The 27,109-nt window shown below is 36.1% G+C and overlaps 1 protein-coding gene across 4 annotated transcripts in view; it reads left to right on the top strand.

Annotated features, from left to right (window-relative positions):
- Positions 1–27,109, top strand: part of LOC145686626 (protein C-mannosyl-transferase DPY19L3-like) — a 142,011-nt gene that overhangs the window by 73,288 nt on the left and 41,614 nt on the right. For 3 of the 4 annotated variants that reach the window (XM_081760090.1, XM_081760089.1, XM_081760092.1), the window contains exons 9-11: positions 5,360–5,571; positions 13,215–13,463; positions 22,812–22,967. In XM_081760090.1, coding sequence (XP_081616216.1) covers positions 5,360–5,571; positions 13,215–13,463; positions 22,812–22,967 — 617 coding nt within the window. The remainder of the gene's footprint in view (positions 1–5,359; positions 5,572–13,214; positions 13,464–22,811; positions 22,968–27,109) is intronic. The other variant, XM_081760091.1, reaches the window with a different exon arrangement.

Raw genomic sequence — 27,109 nt, 5'->3', positions numbered from 1 at the left:
TCTACCTCCAAATAAACCTTTTTGAGTCTTTTACCCTGTGTTGCATTTCTTTAATACTTCGTTAAACCTGACACCGAAATTTCCGCTTTTAAATCTCTAATATGCTCCTTTACTGGGACTTTTAGATTTATGTTCGTTTTGCCTACATAACTCTCTTGGCAGCTGTATTTTATTTCATAAATACCCGATTTTTCATTGGAATCTGTGTAATAACTCTTAAGTTGGGTAATGTTTTTCCAAAGTTTTGGGGGCTTTAAGGCTATATGAAAACATATGGTACATAGGTTCTATTTAATGCAGTTGCCAGTCTGGGACAAATAGGCAATTCAATTTTTTTTTTTTTTTTTTTTTTTTTTTTAATCTGTTATGTCGGTTTCAGGTTTATCGGAACTTAAATAATTCCTTTTAACCTAATTATACCAATTATTTAACAGTGAGGCTGGGCGCCCACTAAAGCTACCCAGCTTCATCAGGTATTCAACCTCTGTCTGTAAATTTCTTTTTAAGGATATTTTCCATAAGTAGAAGCTTTGCTTTGTTATAATTAAATATAAACTAATTATTTGCTGAGCAAAACTATATATTTTCATTAAAATTCAACACGTGTTACAGTTTCGCCATCTAACTCTTTGGCTTCATCAGACACTATGTTTCTGTTGACATAGTGTCTGATGAAGCCAAAAAGTTAGTTAGCGAAACTGTAACACGTGTTGAATTTTTATGAAAATATATAGTTTTGCTCAGCAAATAATTAGTTTATGTTTTTAAGTAAATAAAACGTTGGCACACAAAAAGAAATTCTTCCAAATGTTAGTTTTGGTACCTGCTGAATGTGCAGATTTATAATGAATATAGGCTGTGGGCTTGTGGTGGACACTAGGGATGAATTTATTATTATGCCTTATAAAGAGGCATAATATCTGTCTTAATTCCTTAAAAATTAATCTACAAACAGAGATTGGATACCTGATGAAGCTGGTAGTTTGAATGGGTACCCAGTCTCATTATTAAATAATTGATATAATCAGGTTAAAGGGAATTCAAATTCCGGTAAACTTAAAACCGACATAAAGAATAAAAATGGGTGGTATTGCTTATTTTTCCAGATTGACAACTGCACTAAGTAGAATTTATACAGAATACGGTTTCCACACGCCTTAAATCCCTCAAAACTTTTTTTTTTTTTTTTAATTAAGGGTTATTACACGGATTCCGATGGCAAAAACAGGTATTTATGAAATAAAATACAGTTGCCAAGAGAGTTATATAGGCAAAACGAAAAGAAACCTAAAAGTCCGAGTAAACGAACATATTAGAGATTCAAAAGCGGAAAATTCGGTGCCAGCTTTATCGAAGCATTTAAAAGAAATGCAATACAGGGTAGAAGACTCAAAAAAAATTATTTGGAGCTAGAAATGAAGTAGAGAGACTGGTTTTTGAAGATTTATTTATTCATTTAAAAAAAAAAATATACAAGTGACGAATGGGATGCGGTAATTACCAAACTTTCACAGAATTGTATGATAATAAAAATAATAATGATAGTTGGCAAGCTTCTAACAAGGAACAAGAAAGGCGCACAAATTGAATTTTTAAATTCCATATTTTAGTTTGCCTCATCTTTATCCGATGATAGCTAACGTACTTGACAACGTGTTTCCGTAGAACACAGCTCTTCTCTTATGTCCGTTTCTTTTTATTCCTTGATGTTTCTTTTCCTTTTCTTCCTGTTTTTAACTTCCGTGACCAAGATTTCAGGGGAGACTCGTAAGCTTGAAGCTTAAAGGAAATTCAGGAATTACAGAAATCTGTATGTAGAATGACAGTTAGAAATCCTGAGCATGATTTTGCATTGCCTGATATCTAAGAGGTACCTTCAAACGGTTCAAAACGATGGGCTCTAGTGTGAGTGCTAAGCAGCGTTCGTTATCATATTACTATAAATAAACCAAGTAAGTAGCGAGAATATTGCAAAACTTTTGTTTCATTTCTGTATTTTTCGGACTATGACTTAGTTCTTGAAACATGTAACTAACTGGAGTATTTTAATTCTAACAAACTTCAACCGTTACATTTTCAGTTCAGTTAATATTGAAAATATTAATCTTCTAGCGTTAATACGTTTGTCGTTAAACATTACTATAAAACTACAAACTATTCGTAGGAACTGAAGAATTCATTCTATGATTTATCATTTTCTTTACCTACGAATTGACCAGTTTCCTCAATTCTTAAAATTGTTTTCATCTTGCTTTTCTCTAAATACAATAATTTAGTAAATTTTCGTGCTCTAGTGGAGAAAGAGGAATGGAGCGAACGTTTCATATAAAGTTTGAAAAACCCTGGTTTCCCAGTCAAGAAAACATGAAAAAAAGCCTCCATTCTCCTCAAAACAAACGGACAACACTGTTCGATACTTCGCATTCTTCTTCTTCTTCTTCTTCTTATTATTATTATTACTACTACTACTACTACTACTACTACTACTACTACTACTACTAATAATAATAATAATAATAATAATAATAATAATAATAATAATAATAATAATAATAATAATAATAAACTTTATTTTACGTGCTGAGAACAGCTAAAATACAGCAAAAATACAGCACTTTGTCTTATTCTACATTATTTTAGCAATGAATATATAGTACTAGTGATAAAATTATGATTACATCTATATCATAAATTATTAATAATAAAAACATTGACAGTGTAGTGTACGTCAATTATTAAAACAAAGAAGTGTCAAAAATTAAAAGTAAAAAAATAAAATAAAATAAAAATAAAAACTACTAAGTTATATTTAAAATTCTAAAATAAAGTCATATTTTAAGATATGCATTCATTATAGCTTTCTAAAATCCTACAGATTAAAATATGTTTTCTATTATGCGGTTGCAATAAAATTTTTGCCCTTGTACCATATGTTGGAACTTTAAAATCAACATTTTTAAAAATATAGTCTGAGGTATATTGGTTGTCAAGTAACTTTCCTACAAATACAGATTCAATCAATTTTCTCCTGTCAGCCAGTCGTTCCAAATTAAAATACGTTATCCAATGCTCATACGTGCTAGAATAATAGTCAAGTCCTAACTTAAAACAAAGTATTCTAATAAAACACTTTTGCACCATCTCGAGTTTGTTTACGAGAGTTTTTGTTACGCTGTTCCAAGTCACTGATGCATATTCTAGTTTCGACCTTACCAGTAATTTATATAAGAGTACATATGTATTTGATTGACAGAAAGCAGGCCATTGATTAAACAGGTAACCAATTATTTTTCTTGCTTCATTACATACATTTTGTATATGATCACCAAAGCTTAGTGACCTGTCAAATGTTACACCTAAATCCTTTATTGTGTCAACTTTCTGTATTACAGTACCTTGTATTTCGTATTGACTTACATAGTATTGCGATTTGTTACTGTAGGTCATGCACTTAGTTTTCAGACAATTGATACTCATACCGTTATCCTTGCACCACATAATGATTCTATTTAAGTCATCTTGTAGCCTATCGTTGTCCTCAATATTATTTACTACACTAAAAAGCTTAATGTCATCAGCATAAAGTAAAACCTTTGAATGATTTAAGACTGTTGGTAAGTCATTAATAAAAATAGAGAAAAGTAATGGGCCCAGAGGAGAACCTTGAGGAACACCGTTACTAATACTGGCTGAATCTGACATGACATTTCCAATTTTAATTTGGTATGTTCTACCAGTCAAATAGCTTTCAAAAAATTTTAGGTACAAGGGTGTTACACCTGTATTTGACAGTTTTTTTTAACAGCAATCTATGGTCAACTGAATCAAAAGCTTTACTCATGTCAATGTATATGACATCAGTTTGTGATCTACTTTTCATTGCATAGTAGATAAAATCCGTTATTTCACAGAGATTGGTTACAACTGATTTCCCTTTATAAAAGCCATGCTGTGATTTTTGCAATATATTTTTTACATTAAAAAACAAGTGTTTGTGAATGATGGTTTCAAAAATTTTAGAAAATATGTTCAATAAGGTTATCGGCCTGTAGTTGTTCGGATTTAACTTGTCATTATTCTTGTAAACCGGTACCACATGTACATGTTTCCATTTAGATGGGAATGACCCTGTTCTTAATGAGGTATTGTATATTTTTGACAAGACTGGGGCTATTTCTTTCGAACATGCTTTAAGGATATAATTTGGAAAGCTCCCAGGTCCTGAAGATGCTAATGGCCGAAGTTTGCCTATTACTTCAGTAACATCATTTTCACATATTACTGGAATCGTTATATTATTGCTGTTCAGATTACTAACTACAGCACAATCTAGGGTATTAACTTTTAAATTAAAATTATTGTAAAATACATCTTTAAAAACTTCAGCAATTTGCTTTGTCCCTGTAATGGTGGTACCATTGAACAAAATTCTATTTGGTACACTTTTGTCTTGAGACTTTTTAAAGTTATTCCAAAAATACACTTTGTTGGTACAAATACTATTCTCCAATTGCTCAAAACAACATTTTTTAAGTTTATTGTACATTCTTTTAACATTTTTTCTTAAAACCGAAAATTTTTCATAAATGACTAAATTACCAGTTTTCTTAAATTTTACAAAATATTTTGTTTTTTTATTAATTAATGCTTTTAACTCTTTAGTAATCCAAGGAGCTTTGTATTTCTTCTTTTGTATAATATGCTTTCTCGGTACATTTGCTTTCAATATATTTTCCAAACAATCTTGCAATAATACCGTACTGTTATTTTCATTTCCTGAAAACCTATCTACTTTCATCTCATTTTCAATGTCCTCGTATAATTGATAAAAGTCAGCTCTTACATAGTCATATAACTCACCTTGAGCTTGAGCTGTATCTGCATTTAAGAAATTTAACTTTTCGTCAACCTGCCATTCGAATACAAAAGGTGGGTGAAACCTATCTACCTTGACTAATGGACTCACATCAAACCATATTGAGCATTCAGTATAATAATAATAATAATAATAGCATTAAAGCACCTCATCTGCATTTTTTGACGAGCATTGCCTTAGCATAAATTATTGCTTTCTATATCAAGATGTTTTTATTTGTTTATTTCTTGCTGTTTTAAGTACTGTGCCCAAACTGCTAGAAGGAGTCGAGAACTGTAAGTGAAAGCAATCTACCCGAAGTAAGTAAGAAATTTGTAGCAAAGCATTTTTTTTTCAGTTCATTGTTGCCCTCTTTCTTAAAATTATCATAGAAATTGATGCTGTGTATCCAGCGTCAATATGTAAAGCAAATTCAAACATTGATTCTAAGAAAAATCCATGTAACGCTGTACTGATTTTTTTTTTTTTTTTTTAAATTAATAGGTATATCCTTCCCGTTAGCTGTAATGGCAGCAGCTGTCTTACGTATGAAATTCGTATGGGGACCACATGCTTGTATTTTGGCTGGTGCAGGAATCGCTGACGACTGGCTGTGGAGTTTGTTCAAATTTTTTGGCTTGTGTGAATCAAGAACGTTTTTGTGCTTCATAAAATATTTGATAGCAGTATCTATAGTTGTTGCTTTGTTATACAATGTAAGTATTGTGTTAAAGTTATACCTTGTGTACTTTTTTTTTTTTTTTTTTTTTAATATTGCATGTGAAGTAACTTGCAATCAATTGACACTGTTTCATCGTTATATAAGTAGAATTGAAATCGGTATTTTTCGTTAAATGTGAAACATAAGCATGATTTTGTTCACTGTATACAAAGCGTAATTATGCTTATAAAGCCTTATCACCTACATCTTTTAAAGATCTATTCACAATTGTATATATACGAGGCGGATCCGAAAAGTAAAGTTGCAGCTGGGTAGCACTCATTCAAAAAATGTATATTTGACAAGACATCTACTATAACGTATCTAGTAGATGTTTGTTGTAATATAAAGGTTGTTGTTTTTAATGTAATTGTCGCCATTATCCAAACACTTGTTAAGTCAGTATACTATTTTCAGTGTTTCATAGTCAGAATTTTAACGTCTGCTGCTGGAACCCTGTTTCAATCTCGTTCTTGATCCCTTCACTGTCGAGGAAGTGTGTTCTGTAACATGTTTCGATAAACGGGACCAAGTGCTTTGTAAATGTCCGCTGGGCCCTTATCTACTTTGAAAAAGCGTATGCCGGAGTTCACTTCAAATTTAGCAGAAGTTTGAATCGGGGTAGCTTCTGTAAACACTCATTACTCGCACATGACTTCATGTAGCAATGTGGCACAGCTGCAAGAAGAAAGCGGAAGCCTGACAGGGAAAGCCAGTACAGCCAAGTTCCGTTCGAAAATATTACTTGTCCATCTACAGGAATTGTAACTTTACTTCACAATATGCATCTTAGATATAATTAAGCTTGCAGTTATGTTTTAGTAGACTTAAGCTTTAATACTTTCCTATGAGAATACGTGACTGCTAGGAGTGTTCGGGTATCTTTTCTTTGTTCCTTTTCTATTTTTTAATATGACCGTAAATTTCATTAGTATTCATTAATTATGAGAATTATTTTATAATTTTGTCAGTTAGGCCTTTCGAGTACGTAGGAATAATACTGGGAGGTGTGCAGCTTGGAAAAGACAGACGAATATATGGTGCCTTCCATTTCAATTCAGGCAGAGCATGTACCATCACCATCTCAGATATTGTTGAAACTTTTTTTATAGCAACTACACATGTTTTTAAGAGACCCATATTTTTTTGTTTTGTCGAAAAAAATTTTCCCGCCAAGTAATGGGCCATCAAAGACGGGGAGTACAATTTATGAATTGTAGAAGACATGGAAAATGGTCAACTTCGGAGCCTCACCATTCGCCTATGGAGACAGGTAGAGTTATAATTCTTGTTGTGGTATGTACATAGGGATATAAATAAACTATATTTTATTATAGTTTGGTTTGCGCATGCGTATCTTTTTGTACATAAATTAACAAATGAACGTCAATTTATCTGAAAAGTCGAAGTTTGCGAATTTTTTTCGAGCACTTCCGGTCCGAATTTTAAAATTCTGTTTTCGCGGTTGGTAAGACCTAGCTACCCGCTTTCCGAAAAAAATTTTGTATCGCTTCTGTGTGCAACCGTTTTGTCGCAAAAAATTCGAGAAATTGTAAAATTTTCAAAAATCGCCATTTTCGGGCGCCATTTTCTCGAAAACACCATTTTTTAAAATTCTGAAATTTTGTCAGATGGTTCAACTTTACATGAATAATAAACACACCAAATACCATTCTCGACCAATGCTTCATGAATTAACTGCAGCCTTTTAAAGTTAGCGAAGTTTCGTTAACTTTGATGTCACAGTTAGCAACACTGGGAACAATGAAAGTGCAATGATTTGATGATGTTTGTGGTTCACATTCATTAAATGAAGAATAAAAGGTTTTCTTGACTGTTTTGTTCATTATTTTGATCAAGAAGGCTCTCTGAAATAGTAAAATGATCCTCCCCCTACTCCTCCGTTTTCTTAAACCGAAATAATCTGAGGGGGAAATTACGATTACGAAACACATAAATTTTAAATTTACTTGAAATGGCCATCCAATAAATTCTGATGATCTACACAAAGCCTGAACTATTACCTCAGTGATGATTCGGAATGCTCCAAACAAAGTCTCAATTAAGTACGGTGTCATTAGTGATCGAAAAAGGATAAAAAGTTTAAAAAATCGAAACGTTTTCTTACGCGTTCCAAAAAAATTTACTGACTTTTTAAACAGAACAATCCCAACATAAGAATGGGTCACTCGGAATTTTACAGTTCGACTAAAGTGGGTCAGTCCGCAACCTGCGAGGGAAGTGTGTATGTGTGTGTGAGTATTGTGCAAATTTTAAGTTAGCTGCTACTGCGTTGCTACAAATCAAAGGTGCAGCCTGTATTGAAGCTGTCATGAGTGACCTATTTCTTTTAGTAGTATCATCCGTAGAAAATGACAACTGTCTTCTTCAAGAATATGGTGAATGTCCTGGAGTGGAAGGAATAAGTGTGGAGTCTTTAATTATTGATCCTGATGAAAATGAAACTGTTAGGTATGCCATATGGGAAAACAATAATCTCGTTAAAAAAAACTGTGCCACTTTTTGTTTTTGTATCGTACATTGCTGGTTTAACTGTAATTCATGACTACATCAAGAAAATCCAAAGAGAATTAATTGCTACCGAAAAGCACCGTATAAAATTTCAAGATACAAATTCTATTTTACTTTACGTGGACTTCGCAGAAAACTGGACTGTTATTCTTTAAAGTGAAATTCAGAGTTATCACCGGAATATGAATCAACTGACAGTTTTGTTGTAATAAACGACGATAAAACACACGATTCGGCTCATGTACTCATAGCCATAGACAAAATTCTAAAAATACTCGAAGAAAAGCGAAAATATATTTTATAGAAAAAGGTTTGAATACGAGAAAATAAGTGTCTACAATTTCCCAAACCGTGTCAGTGATTTCTGATGGTGCTGCATCCCACTTTAAAAATCGCTTTCAAATGTTCGAGATGAAGACAGGTCCGATAAAGCAGTGGTTTTGCAGTGAAACCGGCCATGCAAGGGTCTCTGCGACGTTATTGAGGGGGAGGTGTAAAGAATGTGGCAACGCGGCATAACCTTAGGCAAATACAGATACACAGTGTTAAAACCGCAGAAGAAAAAAAAATGAAATGAAATCTTTAGGTTTTACGTCCGATGCTTATCCCGATTAGGCTAAAGGAGACGGTGATTATGAGAAATGAACGAAATGGTGGAATGCAGAAAGTGGGAGGAAACGGGATAACCCCGAGAAAACCCACGAGCACGGTGTTTGTCCACCAGAAATCCCACACGGCGCGATCTGGGATCGAACCAGGGACCCCAAGCACCGGAGGTGAACGCTCTACCACTAAGCCACCGCGCCCCCACTAAAACCGCAGAAGAATTCGTGAGTATAGTGCAAGCACAAACTCCGGGTATTACTCTCGTTCTGTTGCCTGGAACTGAATTCGACGACTTCCGGAAGAAAAAAAGGGAAAGTATGCGACCGGTAACTGGTATTCAACGAAGTCATCTTTGCCTTTCGGAAAATGGCGAAGTTTTTATGGCAGTAACGGGTCACCATAAACTAACTTCATGATTCCCCCAAAATCGAAATTCTGCAATTCAAAGTGTAGATTTAAGAAATCTGCAAAAAGGAACTTTTGTTACATACATATATGTATGATAATTAGTGGTGCGTAGCAGAAATATTATGAATGAATCATGAATTACGTGAAGTTGAAGTGCTGTTATGCTTCCACATGGACCTTCAGCATTTGTGACTATCGACAATGTGCTACGCAGCGGCGGATCCAGGACGGACTTCTGGAAAGGGGGGGGGGGGGTAATACTGCTACTTAGAGCTACTTTTAAGAGCTCCAAACTCTGAGATCGGTTTTATTTGTATATAAAATAAAAAAGTTTCTTCCCCCTAGATCCACTCCTGGACGAGTTGTGAGTGACCAACACCTATTGGAGCACCTTCACGGTTACATGTTATTAGCGAAGAAGACACCAAACAAGCAAATGATTGGTCCACGTAAATAATAAAAAAAAAGTGAAATTTTGTTTCCGAAGACCATTTTAAGTAAGTGAACTTGAAATTTGTGCGTTTCGTAATCGTAATTTCCCCCCTCAGATTATTTCGGTTTAAGAAAACGGAGGAGTAGGGGGAGGCTCATTTTACTATTTCAGAGAGCCTTCTTGATCAAAATAATGAACAAAACAGTCAAGAAAACCTTTTATTCTTCATTTAATGAATGTGAACCACAAACTTCATCAAATCATTGCACTTTCATAGTTCCCAGTGTTGCTAACTGTGACATCAAAGTTAACGAAACTTCGCTAACTTTAAAAGGCTGCAGTTAATTTATGAAGCATTGGTCGAGAATGGCATTTGGTGTGTTTATTATTCATGTAAAGTTGAACCATCTGACAAAATTTCAGAATTTTAAAAAATGGTGTTTTCGAGAAAATGGCGCCCGAAAATGGCGATTTTTGAAAATTTTACAATTTCTCGAATTTTTCGCGACAAAACGGTTGCACACAGAAGCGATACAAAATTTTTTTCGGAAAGCGGGTAGTTAGGTCTTACCAACTGCGAAAACAGAATTTTAAAATTCGGACCGGAAGTGCTCGAAAAAAATTCGCAAACTTCGACTTTTCAGATAAATTGACGTTCATTTGTTAATTTATGTACAAAAAGATACGCATGCGCAAACCAAACTATAATAAAATATAGTTTATTTATATCCCTATGTACATACCACAACAAGAATTATAACTCTACCTGTCTCCATAGGCGAATGGTGAGGCTCCGAAGTTGACCATTTTCCATGTCTTCTACAATTCATAAATTGTACTCCCCGTCTTTGATGGCCCATTACTTGGCGGGAAAATTTTTTTCGACAAAACAAAAAAATATGGGTCTCTTAAAAACATGTGTAGTTGCTATAAAAAAAAGTTTCAACAATATCTGAGATGGTGATGGTACAATTTTATATTTTTTTGCCTGAATTGAAATGGAAGGCACCATATAAAGAATTGGAGCCCTTTGGTTTCAGAAAATTAAATAAAGAAGGTAATATGTTACATTGAACTTTTGTCAAAGAAAGATTAAGATTCGGGAAAGGATGTTATTTAAAAAAAAAAAAAAAAAAAATACAAAAGAGTAAGATACAGCAAGGACCGAAAGATAAAATCAGTGATGGAATACTTCATTACCAACCGAAGAAAACTAAAAGATGTGAAAGTGGCTTGTAGCACTGGAGAAGATGATAACTATGGGATAGTTGTTAGTTAATGCAAGAGTAGAAGCAAAAAAATATGAAAGCTCCAAACTCGAGCAGTACGAAACAAGTTCAAAAGAAGATAAGTTGCTATAAAGCTAAATCCGTAGAGGAGGAATGGAAGGCATTTAAGAAAATCATGATGAAAGCTACGAAAGATATATATCGAGTGACTGAATGCAATATTCAGTGAGAGAAAAAGACAAGTACAGAGGTTGAGTGGTTGAAGCTGAATTCAATGTGCAACCCATCGCTGTGAGATTGCCACGAGGCAAGCAACAGGATCATGTCAGTCAGGCAGTAGAGCAGTGTAATCGAGTGTAGTCTGATGCCTCCGAAACCGAACAGATTCTGGGAGGGGTTCATTGTGGCCCTCTGTGATGCTAAGTTCACGGCGTTGCGCATCGTGGAAATGTGTCAAGTGCATAATTTTCGTGCACTGTGAATCGTATTATACGGAAATACATTGAACTGAGTCCTGGGCGACCCGAGCATCTAGAAACCGACCTTCCGTGAGAAAGGCCCTGCCACTGTTGCGTGTAGTTGTGCGTATGGTAACCTCGAAAAATCTCCCACATAGTGTGCAATGGCTAGCAAACGCCACACATCGCAGTTGACAAACAACGATTCCATTCACAGGGATTTACGCCTCACACTCGTTTGCAAGAGCAGTGTACATGACTTGAAACCATGTCGTGTGGCTGAGCGAAAAAGGAAGTACAGGAGCTTTATGAACGTTATATCACGAGTGATCGCTGGAAATTTGTTGTTACCTTTGATGAGGCGTCAATTTACCTCACAGACTGTGATAAAGTTCGTGCCATTACATACAAACTTGTTGACGTCAAGGGCCGAAGCAAGTTTTTTCGCCAGTGCGCAGAGAGTTTCCCAAAAGGTTTCATGATTGTGGCTAGTTTCTCGTCTCCAAAAGGTGGAGGAAAACGTTAAAATCAATGCTGCATACTACCAGGCTCATGCCTTGACGGAAATGTACCAGCATGAAATCCCAACATTGTACGGGCAAGATATGAACCAGGTTGAATTGCACAAAGACAATGCATCTAACACACGGTGAAATATCGCTGGAATTATATCGCCGTATGGAACAGGAATCTGAAGTTTCGGCAGTTTCCTTATCTGATATCCCTGTCAAGAGTCCAGATGTCAACCCAATGAACTATTGTGCTTTCTGACTCCTTTAGCGGTACCTGTCCCATTGTCAAGTCCGCACCGTTTCCGCCTATGAAAATCTGTAAAGAGGAGTGAGATGCAATACCATTGTCCAGCTGCGACTCAATCTCCTGCAATGGAAATTCGAATTCCGGGCAGTAGTTAGTAAAAGTGGCTTACAGATCGAACACAAACCTGTAATGGAAACCCGGTATTCCCTTGGCAAGTGGCACATTGAAATTCGGCTCAATATAAATGAATCAACCTCTGTAGCTGACCTAGCTTTTCAAAGACAGTAGTCTGGTCAGAAGACGTGGGGTTCAGTGAGCCTCTTAAACAAAAACTGTTAGTAGCAAGTAGTTAATAAGTTACTTGGTGTAATGTGTTAAACAAACAACCAAACAAAACGAAGTTGTAAATTTTCCCAACAGGAAACCAACCAGTTGGTTGATTAAAGTTCAGCTTTCCTTTTCAGCTTCGAGCTGTATTAGATGTGGACCTACTGTTTAAGGTGAAATCCGAACCACCGTAATGCGTTCAGATTTCAAGGCTTTTCCAACGAAAATCGATCCCAAGCCCGCGTGTGCTAAAGGCGTGCAAGCCACCTACTACTAGACCAGCAGGTTGGGCAGAAAACCAAACAGGATATGAATTTAAATATAGTGGTGGTTAAACTAGGTGATTCATTATTTACAATATTGTTTAACATAGTTATACATAGAGCAGCTAAAGAATTAGATTAAGCAGGAATCATATTTTGTGCCTATCAATCCATGCCGCTCACCAATAAATATCTTCTAGAGCCTTTCTAGTTCAACTGTGCCCCTTCTGGCGCTGCTATCGATATGTGATTTCCCGTGCCTCAGCGTTGTCATGCATACATTGCTGTCTGTGGCGGACACTTTGAACATCTCCTGCTATGTACTCCGCACGTTACGTCGATGTCTACCGCTTCGAACTTACTGTTCCCACACTTTCAGCGCTCGCTAACTGTCAATATGCCCAATTTGCTATATGTTCATTGGACATTTTTTTGCTTATCTCGGTGTCAGATATATATATATATATATATATATATATATATATATATATATATATGTGGTGTGCTATGTAATATTTTTTCAAAAGACGTGCATATTTTCTAAACCCTTTTTACCTCCACATAATATCTTTTTCATTTACAGCTTTAAAACATGATGGTATCGTTATCTCTTGTTTTTCTAGTTCTTAATAACACCGATGTCTTATCCACTACAGTTCTTCCCAGGAATGGTGGAGGAATTGGAACAGTTGATGGAATTCTATGATCCAGATACAGTGGAACTAATGAAATGGATCAGTTCGAAAACTCCACCCACAGCAGCATTTGCAGGCAGCATGCAGCTTTTAGCAGCTGTTAAATTGTGCACAGGAAGGCCTATAACAAATCATCCTCATTTTGAGAACAAATGGTTACGTGAAAGGACTAAAGAGGTCAGTTGCTTTATTCGAGATTTCCTCTCTTGATGTAAGTTTTTGGGTTGCACCAGTTCTGGATAGTTAAGGGAGTAATGAACTTACAGGGTTTGTATGATAAGTAATGAGACCAGGTCTGGAAACATTGTTTTATTGATCTGATCTGTACAGGGACTTAAAAGCTTTCGAAGTACTCTCCTCTTGCGTCGATGCACTTCTGCAATCGATGTTTCCACGCTGCAAACGCCCCCTGGAAGTCAGCAGCCGGCATGTCCTTTAGAAATGTGGTCACGGCTGCTTGGATGGCTGTGACGTCTGCAAAACGGGTTCCTTTCAAGCGTGGCTTCAGCTTCGGGAAGAGGAAGAAGTCGGCCGGGCTCACATCTGGGCTGTAGGGTGGTTGTGGAAGGACTTCCACCCCAATCCGGGTCAAAAAGGAGGTCACTAAGAAGGCGGTGTGGGCAGGGGCATTGTCGTGATGCAACTTCCACCGGCTAGCGATCGCCGGTCTTTTCCGCTTGACGCTCCTGTGCAGTCTCTCAAGGACTTGTTTGTAGAAGGCGGCGTTGACGGCTTGTCCTTGGGGTACAAACTCCTTGTGGACCACCCCCACATTGTCAAAAAAAACAATCAACATTGTTTTCACCTTTGACTTCGACATTCTGGCCTTCTTGGGGCGCGGGGACGCAGGAGTGTGCCACTCCGCGCTTTGACGTTTCGTTTCAGGGTCGTACTGGAACACCCACGACTCGTCACCTGTTATGACGTCATCTTCAAAGTTAGGGTCACTGTTCATGAGGTTCAACAGTTCCTGACAACAATCAACACGTCGTTGCTTTTGTTCGTCAGTCAACACTCGCGGCACCAGTTTCGCACAGATTTTTCTCATTCCCAATTGTTCCGTCACAATCTTGTGCACTGTTGTGTGGTTCATATCGAGTTCATCAGCAATCAATCTCAACGATAATCGACGGTCTGAGTTCAGGAGATCCCTCACTTTTGCCACAGTTTCGTCCGTAGTCACTGTTGTCGGGCGTCCAGCCCTCTCCAGATCCTCAACGCTTTCCCGGCCGTTCCGGAACGCACTGTGCCAACGAAACACCTGGGCTTTGGATAGGGCTTCCTCTTTGTAGGCCTCCGTGATGAGAGAAAGCGTCTGAGTAGCCGTTTTCCCCAGGCGAACGCAAAATTTGATCGCATAACGCTGTTCGATGGAACCCTCCATGTTTGTTGATTTTCCGCCGTGACAAGAATGTTCACAAGGGCTTTGTCCAAGGCTTGTCCGCGCTCCACTAAGGCTCGGAGCCAACTGACGCGCGGTGCGTTGCTTTGCTCGGACCCCCACCTACATCCTCCATCACCGACAAACCCGCTCCAGCGACACGCGCGCCGCGGCGCGGCGAGTCTCATTACTTATCATACAGACCTTGTATTTATAAAGAAAAAATCTTTAGTAAATTAATGTGTCGTATAAAACTGGATCAGCTTTTAAGAATGGGGCAAATCGGTTCAAAGAGATGAGAGATAAACCGTATGTGTATGTGATCCAAGTAAGCAAGTCTAAATAAATGTGAGTCGAAAAACGCGTGCTTTCAAAGCTGTAAGCTACTGAAAGTGCGAGAAATGGTGGTACCTATGAAAAATATGGAACTAGCTAAAATGGTCTGAGAAATTAGAAACAATAATCCACAATTTCTTTATGGCTAATATACCTACAGAAATCCTACAGAGTTTTGTACACATGACGCGGATTTTCTTCTTGATAAAGTAAATATATATACAGGGCGCAAAATTTCAAAGTCAGACGCACTCGCTAATCCAAAAATGATGGTCGCCAGTATCTCTCACGTACAAATTATGCTCCCCCCCCCCTTCCGCGGCCTTTGGTCTGACAAAGTAAGAAATTACATCAGGGCATAAAATTTCAAAACCAGACAATTAGAGTCAGGATAGTCAGTTTTGAATTGGACAATTCATATCAGTGATAGTTATTTTCTCACTCAGTCAATTATTTTCGTGCGAAACAGAAACTGCGCATCCCTGTGAGTTTATGCAGAAACCATTCCCACTAAATACTGGACGCCAGCTCTAAATTTCTAGTCGCCAATGGCGGCCTGGCGACCGGAAATTTTGCACCATGTATATATATATGTATGTATATAGGGTGTTTCAAAACAACACCGACAACGTTTGGGAGGTGATTCCTGGCACCAAGATAAGACAAAAAGTATAGACCAACCTGGGTGCACAAGTGCTTCCTTTCGGGGTTATATATAGGCTGCCGAAAACATGAAAAAATGAATTTTAAGGGTCCATAGCTCCAAAACTATGGGGTCTATCGTAGTCGGGTCAAGACTTCACTAAGAAACTAATATGATGGCTATCCAAAAATACATGTTTCAGAATCCTAAAGTACTCGCAAAGCAATTTTTATAGAGGGAGTTTGCTACGGGCATATAATTTGAAGTACTCTTCAACTACCCTCATAAAAATTGTTGTGGAAGTACCGCAGAATCCTGGAACTTGAATATTTGGATAGGGCACATATTAGTTTCTAAGTGAAGTCTTGACCCGCCTAGAGTAGATCCCATAGTTTTGGAGCTATAGACCTTTAAAGTTTATTTTCTCATGTTTTTGGCAGCCTATAACTCCGAAAGGAAGCATTTATGCACCTAGGTTGGTCTATACTTTTTGTCTTGGTGTCAGGAATCACCTCCCAAACGTTGTCGGTGTTGTTTTGAAACATCCGATATATATATATATATATATATATATATTGTTACGTGTTTTCTGGGATTGTCGTTATATTTGTATACACTTTCTTTCGTGAAATCGTATTTGAGATCACTCCTCTACTCTCCACCCAGTGTGTCAAAATTGGTACTGAGTCCAACTCCCTTTAAGCCTCAGTATCGAAACATCTTCGACTTTATTGGTTCGAAGATGATGAGAAAGTGTACTAAAAGTCTCAACAATAAGGGGGGGGGACTCGTATTTCAGAGGTAGAGCTTGTACTGGAAATCGAAACACAGGTAACATATGAAGACTGTGAACTGAATCCAGATAGGGAGAGATAGCATGACTAAATTAAAGAGACCATTTCCATTGTACTTTTTATTTATAAGAATTAAAAAAATAATAAATAAATAAATAAAAATGAAAATACAAAGAATTTTACAACTCGGTTACTTGCAATTACCACTTTAGATTATTACTACATAACATGTATGTGCACAACCCCTACATTACCAAACGGGTGCTAGAAGGTTATTATGCTAAGCCGCGATTTATTGAAAATAGTAAGTTTGATGATTCGTACTTGCAACTTGCATTGGCCCAAAGGGGAAGTGATAATTTTCAAAGTGGAAACGTGGTCTCATTGTTCGTTAAACTTTATGTTAATCCCTAACAAATCTCAAGTTGCTCGTTCCGTATTGGGGGGAACTTAGAAAAATAATCACATATCTGTTCTTATAGCGAGCGTCCGGAACGAAGAGCGAAGAACACTGGATGAATGCTGGAAATGATCAACTCGAGCTGGGCGACGGGCCTCGCTTATAAAGCGACTTCGTCCCACGCATTTCTGCTAGTTCTGACGTCGCTCGAGAGCTACGTCACGAGCCTTGACGAGCTTGGAGCTTGTTCACGCGCATGCCCAATAGTGGCCAAGACTTCTAGTTTTTCTATGATTTTCCCCCATCACGCCGGGGCTGAAGTATCTATTTTACATTTACTAATACATTTTTATTTCACGCATAGCTCCAAATACATAATGTTTTTTATGTACTTATCGTTTGCGTGGTGTTAACTAAATTTACATTCGCGACCCGGCACTGTGATTTAGGTAAATCAAAGCCAGGGTCATACCACTATTACATGCGTGTGGGTTGGTGTCAATGAGGCATCAGATTGCTAATACAATCAAAGCCTCACCTGACTCCGTTCTCCCTTTCTCTCTTTCTTTGCAACACACACAATTAGAAAAGCGCGGGCGTCTCGCCCCATAATTTGAGTCCGGCTTAGGACTTCGAGGCTTAACTGTGTAACAGTTATCCACCGACCTCAGTAAAAAAAAAAAAAAATAAAAAAATGTCGAAAGTTATCTTCCTAATAAAATATCCAAATACGGAAACGGTTATCCAAGGCAAGTTGCTGGGATTTAAAGGGTTAATATAGAACGGGCCTTACGTAAGGCGCTAAGGAACTAAAAACAAACTTTTCTGAGAATCTGGAGATTATGAATTGCAAGAGAGCGGAATTGTAAGATTTCATGTGTTTCGACTATACTACGTTTAAATGCTACAAGAGTTCCATTAACAAAATAGTAGATTAAAGAACCATGTTTAGTATTACCATGTTTAGTACGAAGCTTTATGATTTGAAATTTGTAGGATGAAACCTTACAATCATGGTATCCTTCTAGCTTATAATTGCTAAGAGGTTTCGTGTGAAATCAATCTAGTAGATTTTAATCTAGTAGTAGAATTAAGTACACTCAAGAAACAATAGCGTGAAGCGCTTTAAAGTTTGACTGAGATGAACAACAAAATTACAAGAGCAGTTTTCCTTGTTTATAGTATAAACCAATTGTGAAACACATAATGATATGGAATAGTACACTCGACCGTTTTTGCCTTATTTCTTAACACCTTGCGAGGTTGTGCCTTACAATTTGTGAACAAAAATCATTATGTTGTTTCAATATACCATTTATAATTAATAAAGCATAGGCGATACTCTACTTTCCTATGAACAAGAATCAAGTGAATGTTGAATATTTATGGCATATAAGAAAAAATATATAACTTGAAAATTATTTAAGTACAATGTTACATATTCTGTAATACATTTCTTGTAATACAGAAGCGATTGCATACTAAATGCTTAAAGCGTGTATGTAATATAACTTGAATGTGGTATTGTATATTGAATAATGAGCAACTAACGTTTATAAACAATGCTTAAAATTTTTTTTTTCAAGTGCGTCTATAAACATTTGATATTAAAAACTAATCCCAATTTTATCAAGAATATAACTAACGTTATTAGCTATTACTATCTACACTGGTTGCAATAAGTGTAATACATCACAATCTTACTGTATAACTCTGTCCTATACTAATGATCAAAGTATACATTTTTTTTTTAATTTACTCATTTTGGTTGTTGATTTGGGTTTTCTCATCCTGTGTGGTATGCATCACGCTAGACACATTGACATTTACGTATACTGGCAATATACAGACATTACAAACTGATTAGCGCACTTTAGCGCACCTAGGGATTGAATACAAACAAATATGGATTTCCTTTCCATGAGAGGTTCTGTCAGCAAAAGGGTGACTGATTAGTTGAAGAACTGACCCTATGGTTAGTGTGTTAGCTTATGTCCTAATGGCCTACGGTAACAACGGATACAAATTCTAATAATCAGGGATGCATTTACATTAACCATACTAGAGTACATGTTTTGAAGGGGACTGTACAAGGAGGCGCTATAAAGTTTCAGCTTTTTTTTTTTTTTTTTTTTTTTTTTTTTTTTTTTTTTTTTTTACTGAGGTCGGCGGATAACTGTTACACAGTTAAGCCTCGAAGTCCTAAGCCGGACTCAAATTAAGGGGCGAGACGCCCGCGCTTTTCTAATTGTGTGTGTTGCAAAGAAAGAGAGAAAGGGAGAACGGAGTCAGGTGAGGCTTTGATTGTATTAGCAATCTGATGCCTCATTGACACCAACCCACACGCATGTAATAGTGGTATGACCCTGGCTTTGATTTACCTAAATCACAGTGCCGGGTCGCGAATGTAAATTTAGTTAACACCACGCAAGCGATAAGTACATAAAAAACATTATATATTTGGAGCTATGCGTGAAATAAAAATGTATTAGTAAATGTAAAATAGATACTTCAGCCCCGGCGTGATGGGGGAAAATCATAGAAAAACTAGAAGTCTTGGCCACTATTGGGCATGCGCGTGAACAAGCTCCAAGCTCGTCAAGGCTCGTGACGTAGCTCTCGAGCGACGTCAGAACTAGCAGAAATGCGTGGGACGAAGTCGCTTTATAAGCGAGGCCCGTCGCCCAGCTCGAGTTGATCATTTCCAGCATTCGTCCAGTGTTCTTCGCTCTTCGTTCCGGACGCTCGCTATAAGAACAGGTATGTGATTATTTTTCTAAGTTCCCCCCAATACGGAACGAGCAACTTGAGATTTGTTAGGGATTAACATAAAGTTTAACGAACAATGAGACCACGTTTCCACTTTGAAAATTATCACTTCCCCTTTGGGCCAATGCAAGTTGCAAGTACGAATCATCAAACTTACTATTTTCAATAAATCGCGGCTTAGCATAATAACCTTCTAGCACCCGTTTGGTAATGTAGGGGTTGTGCACATACATGTTATGTAGTAATAATCTAAAGTGGTAATTGCAAGTAACCGAGTTGTAAAATTCTTTGTATTTTCATTTTTATTTATTTATTTATTTATTTATTTTAATTCTTATAAATAAAAAGTACGATGGAAATGGTCTCTTTAATTTAGTCATGCTATCTCTCCCTATCTGGATTCAGTTTACAGTCTTCATATGTTACCTGGGTTTCGATTTCCAGTACAAGCTCTACCTCTGAAATACGAGTCCCCCCCCCTTATTGTTGAGACTTTTAGTACACTTTCTCATCATCTTCGAACCAGTAAAGCTTAAGACGTTTCGATACTGAGGCTTAAAGGGAGTTGGACTCAGTACCAACTTTGACATACTGGGTGGAGAGTAGAGGAGTGATCTCAAATACGATTTCACGAAAGAAAGTGTATACAAATATAACGACAATCCCAGAAAACACACAACAATATATATATATATAACCACTGAACATGAAAATCCGAAGATGGGCAAAATCAAGTTTCAAAAAATATATTAGTTCATCTTATAGGTGGTGATATTAGTGGGGGAAAAGGAGAATCATTATATACGATACATACATTTTCTTATTAATATAGAAAGTTGGATTCAAAGTTTTAATATTATATTTTGTATTATATTCTTTCAATGTATTATTTTAATTTACCTAAAGTTCGTATTTACTAATATTGTGTGTGTTATCAAAGAAATGTTTAGATAAACCAGATACTAGTGTCTCATCATTACATTACGTTTTGTTATACTAGTATATTTATTTTGATATTCTCAAATTTCCTCGTGTACATCTGTAGAATATTTCGTAAAGTGCAAGATCATGCCCCCCTTATTGCAGTTGATTGTCATCGTTTGGAAGAGGATGGTGCTGAGAATGCAACTTCATTCTTCATCTGTTCACTTGCATAGTCTATGCCTGCCCTCTTAGCTGCGAATACCGCTGTAGAACTCGCGTGTTTTTGGGTTTTTCGTGGAGTCTTGCAAGAAGGTGATCAGTGGGCGACTTCCTATGAGGTGGACATATATTGTCTCGACTTTTTTTTTAAGTCAAATGTTTTCGCAGTATGGATCGTCATACTGCAAACTATGAATACGTCAAAATATCAAATACGTTCGAAATGAAATGAAGTGAAATCTTTTAAGTTTTACGTCCCACAGTTATGCCGGCTAGTTTAAAGGAGACGAAGATAATGAAAAATAATTGAAATGGTTGGATGAAAGTGGAAGGCAACGGGAGAGCCCCGAGAAAACCCACGCCACGGTGTTTGTCCACCACAAAGGTTATTTGTTGGGAGCTGAGATCGAACTTGAGATCCACGCACCAGAGGTGAACGCTGTACCACTGAGGCACCGCGGCCTCAAATAATACGTTCAACAAAGTGGATACTTTCAAATACGTAGGCCCATACATGTCCCAGGCCGCTTTCTTCCTTTCCCTTCTCCGGATAGTGTGCTCGTCGAGGGAGTCATGCCTTATACGTAATGGGCTTAAGGGTGTAGATGCTAGTAATGACGTTATACATTAATATTTGTTTAAGTTCGGAATAAATTACAGGGGTTTGCAGGTCCTTTTAGAAACGGTTGTTCCTGACTTAACACTATACGAGCATATTTAACAGGCATTTCCAGCTTGTCATTTGTATATATACTGCGATATGTTGAAGTATACAAGTTTTGCGTTCCATTAAGTAACATAAGTAATTTATTACAAAGTAATTTCTGATACACTAGTGCAATTGTGTACGTTGTTTGTATCTGTGACACGAATATTATAATCATCAAAGAAAGCTTTGAGTAATATTTTGTAAATTATATCCTTGATTTTTTTTTTTAATTTTTGCTCAACACATTATATCCTTGACTTTTTTTTTATTATTTTTATTTTTGCTCAACACGTATGTTGTCATCAGCATCGACATTTTCCTGCCTTGGTGGATGTTTATAATTTGAAAGTTCAGTACGAAAAATTTAACGTGTACAAATTGCTGAATTATGTGCAGTAAAATATCGTTTATTGACGGATTAATCTGGTACTAAATTCGTTATATTTTTCTGTACTAAGAGAAGTATATAAACAATTACTTTGTGTAGAAAGATATAATTATTTCTCGGTTTGTCTAACTGAAAGGTGTGAAATTAAATTTGAAGTGTTCTGTAGATATATATTTCGGTTTGAGTTTTTTAGTAAGCTATTTCTCTCGGATCTGTTAATATCGGCGTATTTATCCTTCTGGCACGGGTGTTATTATAAAAAGTATCACAGTAAATTTCTGCTGTAATTTATAATTGACAGGAGAAAACTGACTCTGCCCTTACGTATTCTATAAGTCAAGTCTCGTCGACCCACTAGTGTACTGCTGTCAGCTTACTGTGCTCCGTTAGTATTTAAATAAGTTGTGACATTGATAGTATTGCGATATGTTGTATTTTCCCCAACGCTCCCGTTTTTACGGAATATTTCGGTAAGTGTCTGTAGTAACAAGCACGATGTAACGCAAACTGTAGTTACATACACGAAACATTTAAATGTCAATCAATACGGTATGGAGCTAGATCATACGTAAAATAATTTGTGCACTTTATGGAAATTTCCTTTATTGTAAAATATTAAATGCGCCCGTTCTGGCGTTGGTTAGTACAACACCTATCTCGGAAGATTAAGATTTTCGTTTGTAAAATATGATTGAGAAAGCCTACGTGATAACAAGTCACAATCTTTTTGTAACATACGTTATCCCAATATTGTTCCGTTGATTTTCTTTTTCGGTTTTTAAGAAGGGAGTAATTTTACATGGTTGTGTCTGTTCGTACTTTTATATATGTGCCTTATGTACTGGGCCTCTCTGTTTTGTTTCTGCCTATACCATATAGGTACAATTACCTTCTTTCTCCCTTTTCCAGATTTTCTTGTAACGAATTATATACTAGTCCCTTCCCTTCTTATTATTTTCCAGATATATCAGATTTATGCGAAGCAGCCTCCTAATGTCATACACAAAATTCTTACAGAAGTCAATGCATCGTATGTGATATTAGAAGATAGTATATGTCTGTCTACACGGCATGGGTTATGCACATTGCCATCTATTATGGATATTGTAAATAAACATGTAAGTACTATAGGTATAGTCGTCAATTATCAAAACCGCAGTAAGTAACAATTTTAAAAGGAAATATATCCTTACCTTCCTATCAAGAACTTTTCCAGGCCTAGCACAGACCTGAAAAATCGAGGAATATCTCGTTCTTTCATTTAAATAATGAGAACTAATAAATTAATGTGTGTGTGTCTGTCTCTGTCATCAGAGTTTCGCATAAAGGAGTCACATAGAGTCATCAAATTTTGTTCACAGATAAACCTTCACCATATCTAATCGCCGCCTCTTTTTGTTTGTTTGTTTGTTTGTTTTAGATGTTTGAATCGATGGGGAAAGGGAGCAAAATATGTGCGAAAATTATGTAGTGAACCATAATGCCTGTGGTGTATGCAACACACACATTCTTCCTGTCGTCAAGGTTACATAGTGTTCAGGGGTAGTTCCTAAGTCATTGCTCATCTTTATATATTTTAGTCATTTATCTGCTTTCCGAGATTTTGCATAAACATTATTCTTGCCGTGCGAAAAACAGGCACTTCCGCTAGTTATTAATAAATCTAGAAATTATATGACAAGTACCAGGCGCGCACCCGGAAATTTTTTTTTGAGGGGAGGGGTCTATGCAGTATTGAACGGATATTATTCTATACCCGAAAAGTCTGTAAGTAATTATAAAATACTTGCACCTATATTTTCAGAAAAAATATAGAACTAGAATAAAAAATATAGAATATAGAACAAGAAAAAAATATAGACCAGAAAAAATAGAACTTTTTTTTATAAGAGTAAGAGTACACTTAAAGTGTAAGATCAAATTTTCATGCTACATCAATCATTTCTTTGTTAAACAATTACAGTTTTATGGAGAAAGTGTACAAATGTTTGTTGAGTTAGGAAGTTGGAGGGAAGTCAGAACTCTGTGAACCCTCCCCCTTGGGTGCGCCCCTGCCAAGTACAATAAACTACAAGAGGGTCAAGTTAGTCGAACGTTATTAAATTGCGAAATGAAAAAGAAAATTATCGTTTCAAACGGGGGAAAATTCAGTTTCTTAGGAGATAAGGTGTTTAACGTAGAACATTGACGAAGACCATTGTTACATGCAATGTATTTCCCAAAGATTGTTCCGCGGTAGGTAATGTTACAAGTATGCTGCAAAAATCTGAGTATAAAATATTAGCCCAAAAATCAACCAACAAAGAAAACGAAGCTTAAATTAAACAAGTATTAAAATTTTACAATATACTTCTGTTCTGAATGAGATATTTTAAAACATACTTTTCGCTTCAATACGCTTCCATACTTTTCTCTAAGAATTCCGAAGCATATAGGCAAGTGCATTCCGAAAATATGAATGTAATACCTTCATTTATTTTATTTTTATATATAATCTTTAACGTCAACGAATCTTTTCCCTATGAATAAGCGGTTATGAAAGTCAGGGAAGATGAAGATGATTAGTTTTCTTACCTTGGATAAACGATCCAATGGGCGTAGTGAGTGAGTTCTATTTGTTTGTTATATAATAGTAATCAGTGGGGGGAATATTTCCTACAAGAGTTTTGCATTTATTCCTTTTTTTAAGGGCCTATCCAGTTTGCCTTAAGTACCAGACTGTCACGTGATCAGGTCAAAAGTCACATTGCGTGCTAAATCGAGTTTGAAGGTTCCAAATCAAGATGTGAGATATTTCAAGCACGTAATCTCCACGTGGGGCGCTTTGGATAATTCAAAGAAGATTCATATACCTTACCATTATTATTAATTTTACTCAAACAATTTGACTTTTGACAATGTTCTGTCCATGTTTACCTTAAATGCTATACATTGTTTTAAAGATCTTCATTATGTCTTCACAATAAGCTTTTAATTAGCCATCTCCTTATTGTTTTTGAGATATGTGGACGACTTCATTTCTTTCACTGATTTTCCATTAGCTTCAGTGTTCATGTTTCGTGCTTTTTGACTACGTTCCATCCATTTGGGGACAATTTCTTTTTTGAATATAGAATCTGTGTTGTCTCTTCTATACTTGAGCTGAATTTCAACGATCTCCCTCTTTTGGTTTTTGAGATAAGTGGAGGAATCATTTGTTTTTCATTGATTTTCCATTGACACTAATGTTAATGTTCGCGCTTTTTCAGTACGTTCCATCCATTTGGGGACAATTTCTTTTTTGAATATAGAATCTGTGTTGTCTCTTCTACATTTGAGCTAAATTTCAACGATCTCCCTCTTTTGGTTTTTGAGATAAGTGGAGGAATCATTTGTTTTTCATTGATTTTCCATTGACACTAATGTTAATGTTCGCGCTTTTTGAGTACGTTCCATCCATTTGGGGACAATTTCTTTTTTGAATATAGAATCTGTGTTGTCTCTTCTACATTTGAGCTAAATTTCAACGATCTCCCTCTTTTGGTTTTTGAGATAAGTGGAGGAATCATTTGTTTTTCATTGATTTTCCATTGACATTAATGTTAATGTTTCGTGCTTTTTTGACTATGTTACATCCATTTGTGGACTTTTTTGACTGTAGAATCTACATAGTCTGTTCCATATTTAAGCCGAATTTCAGCCATCTCCATCTTTTGGTTTCTGAGATAAGTGGAGAAATTATTTATTTTTCATTGATTTTCCATTGACACTAATGTTAATGTTTCGCGCTTTTTGACTACGTTCCATCCATTTGGGGACAATTTCTTTTTTGAATATAGAATCTGTGTTGTCTCTTGTACATTTGAGCTAAATTTCAACGATCTCCCTCTTTTGGTTTTTGAGATAAGTGGAGGAATCATTTGTTTTTCATTGATTTTCCATTGACACTAATGTTAATGTTTCGCGCTTTTTGACTACGTTCCATCCATTTGGGGACAATTTCTTTCTTGAATATAGAATCTGTGTTGTCTCTTCTACATTTGAGCTAAATTTCAACGATCTCCCTCTTTTGGTTTTTGAGATAAGTGGAGGAATCATTTGTTTTTCATTGATTTTCCATTGACATTAATGTTAATGTTTCGTGCTTTTTTTGACTGTTACATCCATTTGTGGACTTTTTTGACTGTAGAATCTACATAGTCTGTTCCATATTTAAGCTGAATTTCAGCCATCTCCATCTTTTGGTTTCTAAGATAAGTGGAGAAATTATTTATTTTTCATTGATTTTCCATTGACACTAATGTTAATGTTTCGCGCTTTTTGACTACGTTCCATCCATTTGGGGACAATTTCTTTTTTGAATATAGAATACGTGTTGTCTCTTGTACATTTGAGCTAAATTTCAACGATCTCCCTCTTTTGGTTTTTGAGATAAGTGGAAGAATCATTTGTTTTTCATTGATTTTCCATTGACACTAATGTTAATGTTTCGCGCTTTTTGACTACGTTCCATCCATTTGGGGACAATTTCTTTTTTGAATATAGAATCTGTGTTGTCTCTTCTACATTTGAGCTAAATTTCAACGATCTCCCTCTTTTGGTTTTTGAGATAAGTGGAGGAATCATTTGTTTTTCATTGATTTTCCATTGACATTAATGTTAATGTTTCGTGCTTTTTTGACTGTGTTACATCCATTTGTGGACTTTTTTGACTGTAGAATCTACATAGTCTGTTCCATATTTAAGCCGAATTTCAGCCATCTCCATTTTTGGTTTCTGAGATAAGTGGAGAAATTATTTATTTTTCATTGATTTTCCATTGACAGTAATGTTAATGTTTCGCGCTTTTTGAATACGTTCCATCCATTTGGGGACAATTTCTTTTTTGAATATAGAATCTGTGTTGTCTCTTTTACATTTGAGCTAAATTTCAACGATCTCCCTCTTTTGGTTTTTGAGATAAGTGGAGGAATCATTTGTTTTTCATTGATTTTCCATTGACATTAATGTTAATGTTTCGTGCTTTTTTGACTATGTTACATCCATTTGTGGACTTTTTTGACTGTAGAATCTACATAGTCTGTTCCATATTTAAGCCGAATTTCAGCCATCTCCATCTTTTGGTTTCTGAGATAAGTGGAGAAATTATTTATTTTTCATTGATTTTCCATTGACACTAATGTTAATGTTTCGCGCTTTTTGACTACGTTCCATCCATTTGGGGACAATTTCTTTTTTGAATATAGAATCTGTGTTGTCTCTTGTACATTTGAGCTAAATT

The sequence above is a fragment of the Thermobia domestica genome, chromosome 5, assembly GCF_964235325.1.
Source record: "Thermobia domestica chromosome 5, izTheDome1.hap1.1, whole genome shotgun sequence".
Taxonomy (NCBI): Eukaryota; Metazoa; Arthropoda; class Insecta; order Zygentoma; family Lepismatidae; genus Thermobia; species Thermobia domestica.
The sequence above is the reverse complement of the archived record's forward strand: the minus strand, read 5'-3'. Positions and strand labels throughout refer to the sequence as shown.